Below are 19,964 nucleotides of genomic sequence, written 5' to 3' on the forward strand. Positions count from 1 at the left end.
TCTTTAAATTAGAAATTAGTCCTATAAAAAAAATAGATAACACAGCTTTATTAAGCATAATATGATCTATCTATTCATCATTTGTTTTGATTGTAATAATTTACATTCCGTAAAGTTTATGGCTCGTCACTAAATGCCCGCGGTCGTCTTTTGTCAATTTAAATTTAAAAATGGCTCTTTTGTTTCGATGATGGAAAAAACTAAAATTTTGCACAAAAATGGAGGACGAGGAGTTTTTAGGTTGCATCAGTTGCATGGGATCAAATGATTTATACGACCTATTTGCTGTTTATGAAGAAAATGCTGAAACTTACGCTAGCTTGCTTGAAACCTGTTTTTCGATAAAGGTATGAAATTATTTTTGTAAGGTCTTGCAAAAAGTACTTATTGAGACAACATAAAATCTTTTTTACGCCACAAAAAATCATATCATAACTTGCATATCATAATTTATTATTAATGACGCTTGAATACATCAATAAACAAAATATATATTTTTTATAAATGAAAAAATATATATTAAGGCGATACCTCAAGGTCCATTTTCATACATTTTGTTTCACCTTTAATCTGGGTAACTAAACAAGTATTGGCAAGTAAAGAATTTAAATTCACGTCTAGTTAGTGATTAGTTCTCGCAGTTGAAGAAAAACGTAAAATAATTAATAATCATGGATATTTCGGCCTTTAAAATTTAATATGACGAAATTTTAAAGGCAGAAATATCCATGATTATTAATTATTTTACGTTTTTCTTCAACTGCGAAACTACTAGACGTGAATTTAAATACTTGTTTAGTTACCCAGATTAAAGGTGAAACAAAATGTATGAAAATGGACCTTGAGGTATCGCCTTAAGCCAATATAGCAGCATTGTTTACAGATTTTATGATATTACAATTTTTATAGATATTACACAGTGTTAATTCACTTGTTGTCGAGTGCTGTTGGTGGTTCGAATCCCAACTAGTGAACAATAGTGGTGATGAAAACTATTAATATTCCTGATTAAATATTTTCTCTTTGCTGACTAATCATATCCCAAGCTTATTAATTAGGTAGATTATGTGTGATTCCTTTTTTTTATCATTTTTATCTGAGCCAACCAGGGTACCATGGTGTCTAATGGTTATTAAAACTCCGCTACCACCTATACCCCATTCAGATCAAGCAGTCAACCATCAACACGAACTGTATCTAAAGAGTATAATCATTCTGTTCCACCTCTGAACAATAGATCAACATCCAATATTATAGAAAAAAATACAAAAATATATAAAATAATAATAATCTCACTGCTGGGCACGGGCCTCTAATCCACGGGCCTAATACTGAGAGGGATTAGGCCTTAATCTACTGCACTGGCCTAGTGCATATCGTATACACTTCACGCACTGTCAAATTTCTTATAGAGAACACATATCCTTCTACATATTAGAAGATAAATTCCTATAGAGAATTTCCCATGTAGGTTTCTTTACATTGTACTTCTTGGCAGTCTGTTCAACACACAACTAGCTCATCACTGCTTCACTACATAGTATAAAACAAAGTCGCGTTCTCTGTCCCTATGTCCCTTTGTATGCTTGAATGTTTAAAACTATGCAACGGATTTTGATGCAGTTTTTTTTTAATAGATAGAGTGATTCAAGAGGAAGGTTTATATGTATAATAACATCCATTAAATAGTGGAGAAATACTGTTATTTTGTTATGTTATACCCGTGCGAAGCCAGAGTGGGCCACTATGTTTTTATATACAATGTTCACAGTTTTTCTGTAGTGTATTTAGTATCAGCATTGCACCCGTGCGAAGCCGGGGCGGTTCGCTAGTGAAAATATATAATAGTTAATTAAGCTTATTAAATAATACCCATTTCAAGGTACCTAATAACTTAAGACACATATGTGCTGACTGCGCAGACCAGCTCGATAAAGCAGCAGCCTTCAAAGACCAAACAGAGAGCAGCATGGCCATGCTTCAGAATGTTAAGCGTAATGTTTTGTGAATTATACAAGTATTATTTGCTTTGGATCCATTATTTTATGGATTTCATCCATATAGAAGTAATTGTAGCATAGGTTCATAGTTTATATAGGCATATAGTTTTAATTTATTTAGTCCATAGTCCAAGCAGTTGTAATATGCAACAGTATTAATATAAAAGTGTTGTATACCATAGCCACTGCAATAAACACCTTAGAACAGTGAACATGCATCTCATTTGCCACCTTCTGATAACATACACACAGGGCACCCCACAAACAATATCAGCAAATAATCAAATGGTTTTTGATCTGGGTTTTCTAAATCCCTATTTGATTGTTAGTTTGCTCACTCACCCATACCAGAATCAATAAAAAATACCATAAAAAGTATTTTATTTGTTAGAATGAATTTGTTTGTTATTATTATTTATATTTAAGCCAAATTCGTCCCTCAGATGCTCTTCCTTCCTTTCCCCATGGATCTAATTCTAGCATGGAAGTAGAAAATAGTACATAATTATTCCACGGACTATAGTCATTGATATTATCGTACTTATTGCTATTATAAACGCGAAAGTTGTGAAAATGTTTGCATGTTTGGATGTTTGTTAAAAGTAAATGCAGGAACTGCTGAAGAGATTTGGATGGAATTTGGCGTAAGGGTAGATCATGGCCTAGATTAACGCATGGGGTTCTTTCGTTCTCATAATTTACTGTCACGAAAAATAATGGAATTTAAATAGAGGGTGTTATGAATCGCTTCAATTGTTTTAGAGACTTTTGCAGCAGAAGAGCTCCACACGCGAGCAAAGCTGCTTGTAACACCTAGCGTGTAGACAAAAATGTAATTTTGTTACCAATCATTATTCATATTATAGATTTAGGTATTAATTTACTAGTAGTAAATTATTGAAAGCCTGTTTAAATGCAGAGGAAGAATACTTAGATGAGACCATATTGGCGGAGGCGGAGTGTGTGCCTGATGACCCTGAGATTAAGGAGGAGGGCGTCAGGAGAGGAGCATCCGATGATGAAGATGAGGAGTTTGAGGGTACTATTTCGCATATCCATCTTTTTTCTAATTGTAAGGCAGGGTAATCAGGCTCTGACCTATAATCTATACTTCTATACTATTATATAAAGCTGAAGAGTTTGTTTGTTTGTTTAAACGCGCTAATCTCAGGAACTACCGGTCCAAACTGAAAAATTCTTTTTGCGTTGGATAGCCCTATATTCGTGGAGTGCTATAGGCTATATATCATCACGCTATACCCAATAGGAGCGGAGCAGTAATGGCTAATCTCAGGAACTACCGGTCCAAACTGAAAAAATCTTTTTGCGTTGGATAGCCTTTTGTTCGTGGAGTGCTATAGGCTATATATCATCACGCTATACCCAATAGGAGCGGAGCAGTAATGCCTAATCTCAGGAACTACCGGTCCGAACTGAAAAATTCTTTTTGCGTTGGATAGCCCTTTGTTCTTGGAGTGCTATAGGCTATATATCATCACGCTATACCCAATAGGAGCGGAGCAGTAATGGCTAATCTCAGGAACTACCGGTTCGAACTGAAAAAATATTTTTGTATTGGATAGCCCTTTGTTCCTGGAGTGCTATATGTTATATATCGTCACGCTATGACCAATAGGAGCGGAGCAGTAATGAAACATGATGCAAAAACGGGGACAATTTATTAGTTTTGAGAGCTTCTGTTGCGTGCGCTGCGTACCTAAACGGTTAAAGTTATGCAACAATAATGTACGACGGGATTGTTCCTCTTAAAAAGTTCTACAAAAATATATCATAAAACAAAGTCCCCCGCTGCATCGGTCTGCCCGAACGTGTTAAACTCAAAAACTACCCAACGTATTAGGATAAAATTTGGTATGGAGACATTTTGAGACCCTGGGAAGAACATAGGCACCCGGGAAAATATATAGCGTGACTTTTATAACGGAAAACTTTAGCCCGAAAAACTCTATAACGCGGGCGGAGCCGCGGGCAAAAGCTAGTATTAAATATACATTGTTTGTTTCAAGGTTTCGACGTGGAATTTTCTTGATATTTCGCATGGAATATAATTATGCTATTTGAATTTGTTTTATTATAAAATACTGTGTCCACAAAAAAATTACTTGCTAGTATAATGTATGATCAGACGCTGCGTATTTGCAACATACAACTTAGCCTTGGACCTTAAATACATAGGTTCTGTCAACGCGTTGTGAATAACACTCATAATTAGTTACTTCCCCACACGGCTTGGTTAACTTATGGCGTATCTAAGCACCTGCAGCCATAATTTGTAACCTCGCAGCATCATTAACGCCCATGTCCTAGATGTGGACGACGAGCACGCGATCCAGGCGCTTGACGAGACCACGTGCATATACTGCGACTTGCAACTCTCCTCGGTGGAGGAGGTCCATGAACACATCCGCTCTGTCCACGAACTCGAGCCTAGAACCGGGCAGCGGCTGAGAGAGTGCTCGCTGTGCGGCGTGCCCATGCGGGATGCTGCTGATCATCATAATCGGTAAGAATGGAGATTCGAAGAAAATGAAAATTCCAGTGAGGGCACCACTATATTTTTCTGGAGCCTTGTAGTTAAGTACTGATTGTAGTTGATTCATTTTGAAGGGCAGTGGATTTATGGGGCATTATTCTTAAGAGACCCAATAATTTTCATTTACAATTTGCAATGTTTGAAAAAAACTACTAAGTCATAAGAATATAAAATGTAACAACGGCAATTATAATACACTTAGTAAGCAAATAAATCAAATAATTAAATTCTACTAGATTAGAAATACAAGCACCCGGGCATGGTTAGCGGGACCGGGGCCAACAAGATTTTAGGGTAATCCTAGCTTTCACATCACCTGCTTGCTACCCCTGCCAATTCTGCACATATTTAGACCACCATACTATGTCATCAGATGTCATGGAGGCAAATCGGAGAGCGAGGGTCGCAAGTATCCGTGCCACTTCTGCGACAACGTGTACATCAGCAAGAAGGCTTGCTTCACTCACCTCAGGATGAAGCATGGACGTAAGTCTTTATTGTCAGTAGGCCTGGCTCAGATCTTAGGTGTTTCATCATTATTGTGCGCGATTTACAGTGACAGGTACGTCTCTAAGTTAGGTCTCATGTCCTCGCCGGTGAAGATCGCGACGCGTTCACCTTTTATTTCCCCCTACAGTTTTATTCCCCCCTTGGTAGCCCGAGTTGGCTTCTTCGGTTTGTACTCTGTATTCATTATAAATTTTATCCCTAATTTAAAATGTTCATAGTTATACAAGTAATTTTAATTGTTATTTAGAAATAATAATTGTTATTCTTATACATTGTTTTGACTTATCATAAGTGCAACTTTTTCGCCTACGTGATAAATATAGTATTTTATTTATATATTTATTTATCTTCTCAACGACGAATCCCTTTGGAGAATAGGTAATAAAAGAAGAATTCTATCTACCTCACAAGTCGCAGTATGCCAGCTTTATTGTATTCCGAATTGTATGATATTGTGGTCAGCGTAATTTCTGGGTAGTCTGAGACCTAATGTCTAATGTCTCAGGATATTAAGGCCAATGCCGTGCTATGCTGTATCACGCAATGTTTGGTATTTCCTATTTACCGACTGCTGTGGCACTCGCAATCTACAGAATGCCTTACTCATCGTGTCTGCACTTAAATAAAATGGTTTCCAGTTATAAACTCCAACCATTAAACAAATATTTATTTAGTGAAACTGTGCAACGACCAAGCGCCGAAGTATGTTCCTCGCGAGCGCAAGAAATGTCATCTGTGCAGCAGGGACTTCAGCCAGAAGCAGATCCTGAACAAGCATCTGATGAAGGCTCATGGATTGGAGGTGATGGTTGTCAATATGCCGCATAGGAATCAGTAGTTAGGACTATTGGAAATGTAGATGATGATGAGATGACAAAGGATAACTGCTAATGAGATACTGGTGACATCCTGGTAGCTAGCAACTAAAATGGATTTGGAGGAGGAGGGAAGGGAAATAGGATAGCAAATACTTTCTGTTCTCACTATGTGCATTGCTACTAGATTGTAAATTCAATTAAGAAAGTTTTTTGATATGAAATTATTCATTGTTTCCAAAGAAGTTCTATATTTGGATGGATTTAACTGTACTAGCATTTATTGCGATGTGGGAAAATTTGCATTGTCAAAAAAATTCCTTGTCTTTTGAAAGAAGTTATCGAATGGTTATTTTGACTGCTTCGGTGGCGTATTTATAATTGTACACGGTACGAGTACTAATATCGCTCTGAAGTCTTGGCTTCAAATCCCGAATCGGCCAAAATAAATGTCACTGTGTTTTTCTATCTTAAAACTTATTCTATCTCTCGGTGCCTCGGAAAGCACGTGAAGCCATTGGTCCTGCATCTGATCTCTCCGGTTATGTCGGTTTGCCGTCTCAACGGACTATGAGAGCGAAGGAACAGAGAGTACACCTGTGCATGGTGCACACACTTGTGCACTATAGTATCTAATGCGTACCTGGCTGATCTCCCTTGAGATTGGCCGCCGTGGTCGAAATTCGGTTAGGAAGGAATCAATGAATGTACCTACAGTCAAGGCCATCATTGGATCTCCACTTACAAGTAGGATAGACGGTTTCTGGGAAGTCGATGTGGAGGGCTATATTAAGCAGTGCAGCTCCTGTGTCTGATGACGAGTGTGGTGCAAGGTGGAGAAGCGCAAGGCGTTCATCTGCCCGCTGTGCGACGAGCGCGTGAGCTACGGCTCGCACTTCAGCGCGCACCTGCTGCACCGACACCGCGTGCACGAACACGTCGAGCAGCTCGAGTTCCACCACATGGACGGTAAGGGAAGGGAGGGAGGGGGGGGGGGCTGGGTCTTTACCCTTATATCAAACGGTACCTAATATAATAAAATATTTGTTATAACTATTTTTGCGTACTCCAGTTTATCTCAATGGAATTTTCTCAAAAGCTTTCTATCCACACGGGTCAGATGGTTGATGAATCGTTTTCATAAAATTTGACTTATGTATTAATAAGTAAAATTTCTAAAATATTAGATATTAGTCTTTTACAGGGAAAAGTATTACGGGTTGAGTTTTAGGACACAGAGAAGACTGAGAAGTTGAGCTTGTAGATGTAGGCACAGAATTAATACCAATATTGGTGTAGTTTGCAATTTCAAGGTTTGTCCGATTGTAAAATGTCTGTGGTTTTACGTTTAGCATTTAAAGGATAACTTGACTCTAGATTTCATGCTATTCAAGAGCGCCATTCAGGAGGAGACCAAGTACAGATTCCGAAAGACCACGGCCAGCAAGCAGACCATCGAAGGCATCCGCTCGCACTACATGTGCAGCCAGTCCGGGGTCTACGTGTACCAAGTATGATTCAGGGTTCAAATAAAATCCTATTTATCCCTCATTTCCTATATATTTCGGGAAATCGTTTGTTTTGTTGTAACCTACAAAATTTAACTCTTTTTTTCTACCTGCATGGCAAAGTCACCTCACTGCACCTGATGGTGAGTGGAGTGGGCTCCAATAGAATGTAGACTGACGAGAGATGATTACCCCTCGGCAGTCGACATAATTATGCCGGCCTGTTGGTACCAGATATACACAAGCTGATCCCGGTACGTGACACACTTAAGTGGATCACTATGGCGGGTTTTAACACCTTGTCTACAGTGGTCGCTATCCAGGCAAATATAAAATATATCTTACCACCAGCAAATTCTTAGCTTATAACAATTACAATAAAACACACGCAACTTAATTGAAACATTAGCCGCGAATTTTTAAAACGTGTGTAGTCACTGTTGTGTACCGGTTTGAAGGACATTGTAGCCAGTGTAACTACTGGATATAATAAGACTTAACATCTCACGTCTCAAGATGGCGAGCGCAGTAGAATACCAAACAATACTTAGTACTCAAATCAAAGTGTTGGATGGTGTTTCTACTGTTCATGGGCGGCCGTATCGCTTACCATCAGGCGAACGGCAAGCTCATCTCGACATTCAAAGCAATAACAAAAACTTGTAAGTGACGTCACACAGCGCATTCCAACCCATCCTAACCCATCCCGCGCAGGGCAAGGGCAAGCGTCCGGCGCCGGAGCGGCAGATCTACAAGACGGGCAAGGCGTGTCCCGCGCACATGATCGTCACCGAGACCACCGACCGCGTGCTCGTCACCTTCTACAAGACGCACGTCGGGCACGGCAGTGAGTTATAGTTAATATTTTCACAGTTCGTGGCGATGATGGTAGTCGTCTTCAGAGGTGTATTGGTGAAATATTTGTGTACAGAATACATGAGCTGGTAAATATCTTTGTCACAAAACTTGAAGTTGTATTTTATATGGTATTTAAAGTAAGATATTTTGGCGATCTAATTTTCCCTGACTGTTGCATTATTTTTAAAACATTGATGTTTCTTTTTGCTGTTGTATATTTATAAGTCATCGTGATTTCTAACTAGGTTTTGCTCGCAGCTTCGGTCGTGTGATAAGCGTTTCCTAGTACAAAAGTCCTTAAAACATTGTAGCTATCTACAGCGCCATCTATTTAGAAATCATACGAAAAATCACACAATTTTCCATAGAAGTATATTAGTAGGATAAAAAGCTTATGTGTTAATCCAGAGTGTGGTCTTAGCTTTGCCCGTGTACCAAATTTCAGCCTTTATTAACTGTGCATTTACTCAATGAACTGGTCAATTTGTCAGCATGTCCATACTTCGAGCCGCGTGAAGCGAAGAAACCGAGACAAGACCGCGCGTCCACGTCCCGCGACCTCGCCGAGCTGGCCGGCCTCACGGACCTCACGGACCTCACGGACCTCGCCGAGCTGGCCGGACCGAGACACGAGGCCGAGGTGCTGATCTGCGACGCGTGCGGCATGCTGTTCGCCGACATAGACAAGTTCCGAGACCACGTCGCCACGCATGGCCTGGAGCTGTACCCCTGCCAGTATTGTGATGAGGTACCTAACCTAGCTAAGGTGGTTTGGGTATTTGAAGAGTATGGATGATAATGATGCTGGATGAGCCGGTAGTGGTCGACCGCACCGACCCTTCGAAAGTCAGATATCTATCATTCTTAGTAAATATCATTCCTCAGGGTACTTTGAACTGGCCTTCACTAAGAACCGGCGGCGGCTTGAATACTTTTCCAAAACTAGTTTTATAAAACAACCAGTTAATCCAGGACATGATCTATCCGTGTGCCAAATTTCATTAATCTGTTCAGAAATTTCTGTGTTTAGATCTAACAAACAACCAAATATTTTCATCCTGCATTTATAATATTAGTCAGAAATTAAGATAATTGTGTTGAGTGTTTAAAAAAAATGGTACTTGGAAAATTTATAGAGGTTCCCAAACTTTTTTTTTCTCATGGACCCCTTCCACGATTTCGCCGGTCCCCATGAACCTTTTATTTGGGTTTTGCAGAGAAAGTACATTACAGCTACCGCGCAGCCATCGCGAGGTGTTATGTTGAGGTCAGCGTGCCTTACGACCCCTATCAATATTATCTGCCCACACTGATAATAATAATAATAATATCAGCCCTGTATTATATACTTGCCCACTGCTGAGCACGGGCCTCCTCTACTACTGAGAGGGATAAGCCTTAGTCCACCACGCTGGCCTAGTGCGGATTGGTAGACTTCACACACCTTTGAAATTCCTATAGAGAACTTCTCAGATGTGCAGTTTTCCTCGCGATGTTTTCCTTCACCGTTAAAGCGAACGATAAATTCACAAAGAATACACACACGATTTGTTAGAAAAAGTCAGAGATGTGTGCCCTTGGGATTTGAACCTGCGGACATTCGTCTCGGCAGTCCGTTCCACACCCAACTAGGCTATTGCCGCTTCGATCGCTCGCCGCCGCATCACACTGATAGGTGAAGCCAAAATTTTTGGTACTTTACTATCAAACCACACATACCACCTACATATTGTCGACCCCCATTATTTTGTCACGCCAACCTGCACCCCTGCTAAGTCTCCCGTGGACCCCTGGGGGCCACCTGGACCACTTTGGGAATCAGTGATTTATAGTGAAAATTTAATTTTCAGGATTTCCAAAATCTAAACGCGTGGTCGCATCATGTGAGGGTGGAGCACAATGTGGACATTGTATTTTAGTTTTAAGGGATTTTGTTAGAAGTACACGAAGTTATTTTATTTAAAAATGATGAATTTGATTCGTTTGTCTGTTTAGTTAAATATAAACTTGTTTTTAAATATTTGTTTAATTTCCTATCTCGTGTCTGGTTACATAGGACCTGTTCAGAGATAATAAAAAAAATATTAGTTCTCACCTACATATTATGTTAGGTCCTCTATGACTATTTGGGCTGTGCGCTGTCAGTTTGTTACATAGAAGAATGATTTGGTAAATTGAAGAAAAAGACTGTATTTTTACACATTCACATTTATGAAGCTTATACTAAGTTTCTCTTGTTATTTTTATCACCTTTCATACTTGTCAATATATTTTTTTTTCTTCTAACTTTAAGTAGCTGCCGTCACTCAATTAAAAGCAGTATTACAGTCCTATTTTGAAAATATTTTTATTTATATACCGTCTATACAAAATAAACTAAGGGCCTGTGGCACAACTTCTGAGTAAATAATATATAATTCAAGTAAATGTATAAGCCGATCAAATACAAAGTAACACTAATCTATGTTCCCAAATAAAGGGTAACGAAATGATTACATACTCCCCTTAGCTGTTTTATAATAACTGACAAATAAAATTTACTTGAAACTTGAAACAGGCATTCAATGTAAATTATGACACAAGATCAGTAAACTCAAACTTGGTTGTTGGTATTTTAACCCCTTCATCTCCATATTTTCGTATAAAATTGTTCCTTACTTCCTTGTCTTTTAAAATCTCATTCATTATTCTAATTAGACCTCTATCCTTATTTCTTTTTGGAGGCGTTAAAAAAATCATACCATTTTCGTCGAATTTTTCAATTGGCAACTCTGAACTTGCCGATTTTTTAAGTAATAAGAAGATAGGCATAGTTCCATGCTTTCTGATCATCATATTCTCGAATTCCCTTATGTCCAGGGGTATGTCTTGTGTTTTGAGCGGGCGCGTGAAGTAATCTCTCATCGCTCGAGGCGCTCTGTGGCCGGCGTGTGGGAGCAGCCTCGTGTGTGCTGGCAACACTATAAAATATCACGAAATTTGGTTTTATGTAGCGTAATAGGTAAAATAATTTATGTAAGTATGTGTCTGAAGGACTGGTATCCATGGACAGGAATAAATAAAAAGAAAACTGAAATTCGGGTCTTTTTAGTTACGAATACCCATATTTGTGTTTTATATCAATAAAGTTTTAAGTTTGTATCATGAAAACAGTTTTCTACCCTTCTACCATTGAACCACATTAAAACTCTCCACCGAGCAAACGGCCTTGAGCATTCGTTCCATACTTTTTCGGCGCACGATTTACGCGCGGGAATATGCAAAGATTTACGAATAATAAAAAAAACAATTTTAGGTCTTTTTAAAAAAAAATTGCTACCAAAATATTCCTTATTAAACTGTCTATTTATGTTAGTTGAAAATTAATATTATGCTGCATACTTTAGGATAATATGAACGGAAAAAAATATAAATAGCATATTTATTAACGTTATAAAAATAAATCAACTACCAAAATTATGATAGTATATTGTAGAAATATGATGTATAATTTTATTTTCTATGCTTTTTAAATTTCGAGTAGATACCTCCTAAGAATACGATTAACGCGCCGTTTTGCTCGGAAAAGCACCTTAATTATTTTATTTTTTTATAACATTGGTTACACCAGTCGTTTTTAAACTCAAGACTGTATAGTATAATTGCCGTTACACCTACCTGAAGGAATAAAAACACTTACCCATTGTTAAAATTAACAATAACCTAACTCGCTTCATATCTGAATCTATGTGCAGAAACTAAAAATTATAAGATTTATTGATGCGTTCCGAAAATTAATTGAACGATACGTCATAATAAATAATGTAATTGCCATGAAAATTAAAAATGAATTTATTAAAACCAGTCATAGGAAATAGCGGTCTCAGACTAAATTTATTTGGGAAATATACAGCGATCTTAATAAAAATTTTAATATGTATTTTAATTACATTAGGTTAAATATGACCAGTTACAAAAATTCCTCATATAAATAAAATGAAGACACAAATTGTTACTATAGGAGTCAGGATTTTTTTTAAATTTAGTCTATATCATTTTTATTTCCTTTGTACTGAGTGAATATGTGTCTGTGTGTAAGTGAAACCTTAGTCCTCAGATAAAACCACATTAACTTGTATTTGGAATTGATTTTTTGAGGGCTCAACAAAATAATATCATTTTGATAACGATCATTACTTTTGATATGAGTAAGTAATTGATATTTATATTTTCATTTCACTTAAAAACCTTTATACTCCAACTTGAGTATTTTGCAGATGAGATTTTGATCTTGGGGATTGTCAAACAATGAAATCATTTGATCTGATGACTTTACTTTTTTTCTCCATTAAAAAACTCTGCATAAAAATATATATTTTAATTAGAATTTGATTTACATGTATAGTACAAAAATAACAAGCCATATATACTACATGATGTACATAAATAACTAACAAATACTTAAGTCCGTAAAATAGGTCAAACTAAAGAGGTCGACATTTATATTTTAAAATATTTTGAATTTAAGAGGAAGTTAAAATATTAAAATTTTGATTTAATTTCTAAAATTGAAACATTTTTCATTAACAATATGAATCAATACTTTTTTAATAAAAGATAACAGTTTATTGGGTAATTTCAAAGCTTTTCTTGCACTGTATTTAAATTATACTATTATGTCTAAAATAACTTTGTTATAAAATATTATTGAGGTAATAAAAATATTTTTAAATAGCTACCTGGTGTCTATTAGCTTATTCTAGCGATGTTATTGAAAAAAAAAATGCTACCATGGGCGTAAGTAGGGGGCCGGGGGTCATGGGTGGTCACCATCCACTCTAGAGAAAGTTTTGCGTTAGGAAGAGCCTCGCTTGGTGCACACCTTTCGTTGAAATCGGCGAGATTTTTTCTCCCGCGCTAACTGAATATACAAATCTGTAGCTATGACAATGAATACTAACACTCTGTCAAAAAGAGAGAAGTGTGAATGACAGGGTGCAGTTTGGCAGCAACGGACAACAGAAAAAATATCAAAGAAGTAAGTTACTTGCAAATATAATTTTATTTTGAACAAATCCCACAATAAAATTACATTTTAACCAGTTTTGTCACGGTTTTGTGCGATATCTATATTAATAGTGCATATTACAAATTATAATGTATATGCCAATATAATATGATACAGCATTGACAATACAAAGTTGCCTTGTTCCAATAGGTCCTCGTCGGTAAGAATTAAATTATATAAACTGTGTAATGTATTACATTCATTATTTTAAGTAATACAGCTTTTAGGAAATAATAGGGTATTTGGGAGCAAGGCATTAGGAATTCCTACTACCCTGTCGCTTAGTTTCGGCGTTTTTATACATATACAAAATCTAGTAAATTCAACAACACAATAGTAATATAACTTAATTATTTATTTTACGTAACATTCTTCTACAGGGACGTAGTCAAGGTACTGTACAAGCGTACATTGACCCCCCCGCATATTTCATGATAAAAATATGAAAAACAATTGAACATAATATAATAACACTATTTACTAAAGTAGAGCCCCAATCCTAACACATGGGGGGTCTAGCCCAACAATACCTGACTACGTCACAAACGTCAAAGTCCATGCATCAGCTCCTGACGTCGTTGATGGTCTCCGGCACTTGCACCTCGAGGCCGTCTAGGTCTTTCGTGAGGGTTATCTGGCAGCCAAGTCTGGACGTGTCCGTCAGCCCGTAGGCCAAGTCCAACATGTCGCGCTCCTCGTCGCATGGCTCTTCTGGTAACCTGGAATGAGAACAACGAATTGGTCTTTTCATACAGAAATACGGTATTACGCTCTTTTTTGGAAAGTGTCTCAAATTAATCTTAAGATAAAATACCACTAGGAATTTTATAAAAAAAAATATATTCAATGAATAAGTGCCATTAAAATACATTTTAATTTTTCCCGCGTAAATAAACATAAATGCTAGAGGCCACGTTGCTGACGTTATCTCGACAGTTAACATCAAGTAACAACGCTGTGCATACAGAAAGAGGAAATTATTACAATTAAATTGTAGTAATATTCTTATCATTAGTATGTTATTCCTAAATGTAAGAATTCTAGAGTAAAAATGCTGAAGAAATTGTGGATTCACGAGCCAACTGGTATAACTATGAGGAAAACTTGGTTACAACTTGCGAGAAGAAATCCAAATTTATTGACTTAAAAACACTTCAAGTAGTTTACTGCCTTGATGACGTCATGTTATGGCGGCACTCGTTTCGCATATTTGTAAAACAGATTAAAAAGCGTCAAAACTTTGAATTTAATTTATAATTTTATGAACTGAAACTATTATTTTCTGATTGTTTTTTCCCTATTATGCAGTTGGGTTACAAAAAAAAACCTTCCAGTTACAAGCGCCTCGCGCGGTGCTGGCCTTTTGTTGAAAGCATGATGCAATGAAACTATCATTACATCATTCTACCAATACAACGTTATCATAATCTCACCTATCGTAATCCTGCTGTTTGAGGATAACATGGCACGTTGAGCACGTCAGGGTACCCTCACACGCGCCGTAACCTTCGATGTTCAAGTCATTGTTCATCACCACGTCGAGCAGGCTGTCGCCGACCTTCGCCTCCGTCTCTAGCCGCTTGCCATCATGCAGCACGAAGGAAACTTTAACCCTGGAAGACAAATTCTATATACCAACTATTTATAATTACATAAAAATATGCATATGAATTTGAAAAATACATATGGTATATTTTTTAACATTAAGGTGGTAATGAGGGTGATACTAAATTACACAGATGGTGATGAAATTTGGTATAACATTTAGATCTTTTTTTCAGTTATTTTGTACGTATTTTTAAATGCCCAGGTACATGTGTACCTACTCCTTAGCTTACCTATTACAACCTATCTTTGGTAGACATATATTCGTGTATAGTATGAATGTATTAAATGCCAGATTGGCCAGTACAGTACCGCAATGCACAATTGTAATGTGAAGTAATAATTTGCTATTGCATACATTTCGCATAATATAATAATATCAGCCCTGCATTATATACTGTCCCACTGTTGAATAAGGGTCTCCTCTACTATTGAGAGGGTTTAAATTAGTTAGGTTTAGTCCACGATGCTTGCCAAGTGCTGATTGGTAGACTTTAAATACTCTCAAAATTCTTAAAAAAAACTTTTTAGGATTGCAGATCACGATATTTTCCTTCAACGTTAAGGCAAGCGGTAATTCACGAAAAATACCGCCGCTGTAAGATTAGCATGCTGTATGTTATTTCAACACAACTGGATGAAACATATCACAATGGTTGGCATGTCAAGATATTTGAGCCCTGCATTTCCATAATATGTGCATTACGCCCAATGACGTTTTACAAATAGACGCGTCATACACTAACAAAATGGCACATAAAAACTGCGCACTATTTGCTATATTCACGTACCTGTACATATAATTACAATTTGGCTCGAAGAAATAAAAAGATTCAACATACATTCGTTAGAAAACGATATATATACATAGACAGTTACGTAACAACGTTAGTGCCGCACGCTCATTGGCCGTTAAGTCGGGCAATTACCTTACTTTCGCCTTGCCAATATTGAGCTCGGACAACGTATCTACCTATATGTAATAAAAACATCTTAACATTATGCCTGTATATTTTCCACGGTATTACGTTCTCTGACCTGCAGAGCAGTCTCGTGAATTATTTTGTGATTCAAATTGTGGGTAGTATAAGCAGTCGCAACGCTCACCGTTACACAAAAAAATACCGAGCGACATTTGATTGTATAACAAAACATGAATATTTTATACGCTTGTTTTTTTCTATTGTATTTTTAAAAGGAAGTATTATTATACGCTGCTAGCTGTTGCCTGCAGCTCCGCCGGCGTAAATAAGTTTTTTTTAGGATAAAAAGTAGTGTATAGCATTCAGGACCAATGTAGCTTCCTATTGGTGACAGAAAAAAATAAAATCGGTTGAGTTAAAAATAAGAATAATTCTCCAGCTTTATATGATTACGAACCCCAAGGTGCTTATCATATAAAAATAACACACAATTTAATTTATCTCTCGTGATATCATAGAAAAACATCGTTGCAATCTGAGGCAGTATGAGTTAATAATGATAATAATATTGTACTGAAGTGATTCACCAACAACACACCTGGGCCCTTATTCTGAAACAACGCGGCCTGTCATGTTATCTGTAAGCCAAATTTCTATAGTCCTAAACATGATGCGTTGTGTTACGTGCTTGTTACGCACTGTTAAAATAACAATCTGCTGTTACTATACAGGATTTGAGGACGGTAGCCAGATTTTTTTTCCGCCTATAAGGGGCAAATGCTTAAATGGGCAACAAATACGGGATTTCAGTTTTTTACCCGGAACAAAAAAGAAACAAAATTTTTCGTAACATTTTAAATATTTTTTTAAATTCTTTCGAGGATCGAGGTAGTTATTTGTAACAACCAATACAATAATTATATTCGTAATTAAAAACGGACGTCAACCCGTTTTTTATTAAATTTACTTAAAACTGAGTCGTATTGATATGTATGTAAATATGAGCACGTTGCGTGCGTGAGTACTTGTCAACGTAGATCGATCGATTTACAAGAGTGTATCGCTGGGACATTTTAAAATGTGCCTAAAATACGGGACGACTGGCAACGCTACACCTGAATAACATCCGTACATGACATTGAATTTATTTTGAACTCGCTGTGACCACAATTTTGTCTGTGATAACAATCCTACCCTATTATATAAATTGCCGGAAAGCATCTCGATCCATTGGTTATAGACGTGGGGCCACGAAGTATCAACCAAACAATTGGCAGATTTTACTTCTTAGAATGTCTGATGTCATAAAAAAGCGGCTCGTAAGACATATTAAGCTTTCAACCGGTCACAGTAACACAACACAGAGTTGTGTCGTGTCTGCCACTTTCTAAAAACGGGCAAACTTCGCATCCCGCACTCTCCTAGATACCCGCTTTTTTCATTATTTTCGCTGGGATAAAACGGGTTATCGCTGGGGGGTGAGTGGAAAAGTATGTTGGTTTCACCGGTCTTACGGCCCAATGTCGATACTCGGGGATATTGCATCATCCGAGCGAACATTGGACTGTCCCTATCTCTGTATATGTGCTATACCAGCATACCAACCAAACCCCGCGGTAGCCTTCTTTGGCGCATACGAAACGGCGTCGAGGCATCTTGTTGCACTGAAATAGCTGCGCGAATCCCTGCGCGATACCGTCCGTATTGAGCGAGTTAAGATGCCCCCGTACACTAAAGGACGCTTTTGGCGTCTACGACATTGGGCGGCCTACTACCCGCATTGTCGTCCACCTCGGAGTCGCAGTAATTATGCGAACAGCCCCTACTGCTCGCCCCGAGACTCTCTAAGCCCCAATTAGTGGCCTCTCACGACAGGCAGGGGATGCCGTGGCGAACTTCTCTAGATGTCCCCAAGCCACAAAGCACGAGGCGCCGGTCAGTCGTCCAACCGGAGCCTCTTTCATCTCCTCTGGCTGCGGGCGGGATCGTTCTGCTCACGATCCCGCTCGGCACTCTCCTTCCGTGAGATGACGCACTCGCAGGAGGCCATTGTTCGCCATGACCTGCAGCCGCCGACCATGGGGGGGACCACGGCCGGCAGCAACACTTAATTGGTATTGTTGCATGTGATTTAACATTCAACATGAAATATTTTGTGTGCATACTATGTAAATACATTAAATCATTGTGTTAGTTATTTTTTTATTATTTTTATTATATTGTGTCAGCTGAAGGGGGGTAATTATAGTCCTGTTACCCAACATTCTTTTTGGATCCTACATTGCTTACAATCAGGTACAGTACAGGCATTTTCCCATGCCTGTGCTTACAAAAAAGTGGTGGGCTATGTTAAGAAACTTTTTAAAATAGAGATATGTGGAGTTTATAATATGAAAATATATAGTCATTTGTTTTTTTATTTAGGCATGGTAAAGTGACTACTGCACCTGATGGTAAGTACAATGGGGTCCAATAGAATGTTGACAGACAAGACATTATTATCCCTCAATAGTAGACATAATTATGCCGGCCTGTTAGAATTTGATATACACAGGCTTATCCTGGAACGTGACACACTTATTCGGCCACTATAACACCTTCTGTATGGTGGTTGCTATCCGTATGGATAAAATATATATCCTACCACCAGCAAAAAGATTGTAACAGAATATATTTTTTTATAAACTATTACCAAACTAATTCAATGCTAATATAAATATACATCATTCAACATTCTTATACAATACTAGATACTAAAATAATTGATTAATATTTGTTTGTTTATACAATGGTGCTGCATAATTGCACAATTGAAAATCATGTAGTATTATTGTGGTGATGAGTAATAGATTATAACATTTCAAGGTTACTCTTATCAAAAATAATAGCGCTATACAGGTATTTCCTATTTCCGTACACGAATTATATTTACATAAATAAATCTACAAGAAAGGTACTCACTTTTCATCTTCAAGCGCCAATTTGTTGGTCGAAAATGGCATGACGCTTCTATAGTTGCTGAATTTGCTTCTAAGCCCGTTATTATTTAATAAATAACGCAATTTGGAGCAAGAAACATTTGTTATACTTCTAAACATTTTGATGCTGCCTGTTCTAGTAACGACTAACGCTGAATTACTTGAATCACTATGAGACCAACAAGATTTTTTTTATTCAAATTCGCTTATTTTAGGATATGTTCAGCTCATGGAAGTAAAAAATACAATAAGAAACTAAATTATAATCAACCTCTAACTTGGTTACGCTACGCTCCTTTTCACATAGGTGTTGAGACGTGTTAATATGATGTAGAGGTGTACATAGTAAAATTATTTTGAATTAAAATAAATTTAACTAAGTATGTATAGAATTATGCTTATATGACTTTCAAATAATATTAGTGCATACAAATAATAAATTTAATACAATTAGGTAATGAAAAACAAATGTTTTACAATTATAACCCTTTACAATAATTAAATAAAGCGTGAAAGGTAACGCAACAACCATTCTTTACATTGACATTATAGTAGTGTTGCCAACTCAGATTTAAAAAATGCGGAGGCCCTATCAGAAAATTATGTAGAAATAACAAAATTTGCTTATGAAAAGTTCGTAGATCGACTATTTTTTCGAAGTGAAATGAAGAGAGTAGGGTAGGTAAAATTGAATAAAACGACGATTAGTACGACCCTAAAAGTAGCAGACAGCAGACAAATAATATTTTGGTTAGAGATATCTCCGCAAACAAAAGTAGTAGTATTCCACATTTCAGTAACCGATACATATATTTGTTGGTTTTAACATTATCTAAATGTGGTAAGTATAACATAGAAAAAAATTACGACAAAATCATTTTTGAAACAAAAAAACCCACATTTAGTAATATTTAAAAAACGTTATTCAGTCTTTATTATAATTTTCAGGCAAATTATATTTATACATAACGGTGAAGGAAAACATCGTGAGGAAACCTGCACATCCGAGAAGTTCTCTATAGGAATTTCGAAGGTGTGTGAAGTCTACCAATCCGCACAAGGCCAGCGTGGTGGACTAAGGCCTAATCCCTCTCAATAGTAGAGGAGGCCCGTGCTCAGCAGTGGGCAAGTATATTATAATACAGGGCTGATATTATTATTATATT

At 37.2% G+C, this 19,964-nt stretch overlaps 2 protein-coding genes across 2 annotated transcripts; one reads left to right on the plus strand and one right to left on the minus strand.

Annotated features, from left to right (window-relative positions):
* The first annotated feature begins 104 nt into the window (after positions 1–104).
* On the plus strand, positions 105–10,265 carry LOC115454034. The gene is made up of 11 exons (XM_037443048.1): positions 105–347; positions 1,883–1,994; positions 2,920–3,039; positions 4,329–4,524; positions 4,928–5,040; positions 5,739–5,866; positions 6,713–6,848; positions 7,257–7,390; positions 8,102–8,234; positions 8,737–8,993; positions 10,096–10,265. Exons 1-11 carry the CDS (start codon positions 219–221, stop codon positions 10,162–10,164), a joined length of 1,527 nt encoding a protein of 508 aa, XP_037298945.1. The 5' UTR covers positions 105–218; the 3' UTR covers positions 10,165–10,265.
* Positions 10,266–13,267: 3,002 nt separating this feature from the next.
* LOC119190754 (2Fe-2S ferredoxin) lies at positions 13,268–19,125 on the minus strand. Its single transcript, XM_037443411.1, has 3 exons — positions 18,782–19,125; positions 14,726–14,905; positions 13,268–14,011 (listed from the first exon to the last, which is right to left on the minus strand). Exons 1-3 carry the CDS (start codon positions 18,916–18,918, stop codon positions 13,855–13,857), a joined length of 474 nt encoding a protein of 157 aa, XP_037299308.1. The 5' UTR covers positions 18,919–19,125; the 3' UTR covers positions 13,268–13,854.
* Between the last annotated feature and the right edge of the window lie 839 nt (positions 19,126–19,964).

Source organism: Manduca sexta, chromosome 26 (genome assembly GCF_014839805.1).
Source record: "Manduca sexta isolate Smith_Timp_Sample1 chromosome 26, JHU_Msex_v1.0, whole genome shotgun sequence".
Classification (NCBI taxonomy): domain Eukaryota; kingdom Metazoa; phylum Arthropoda; class Insecta; order Lepidoptera; family Sphingidae; genus Manduca; species Manduca sexta.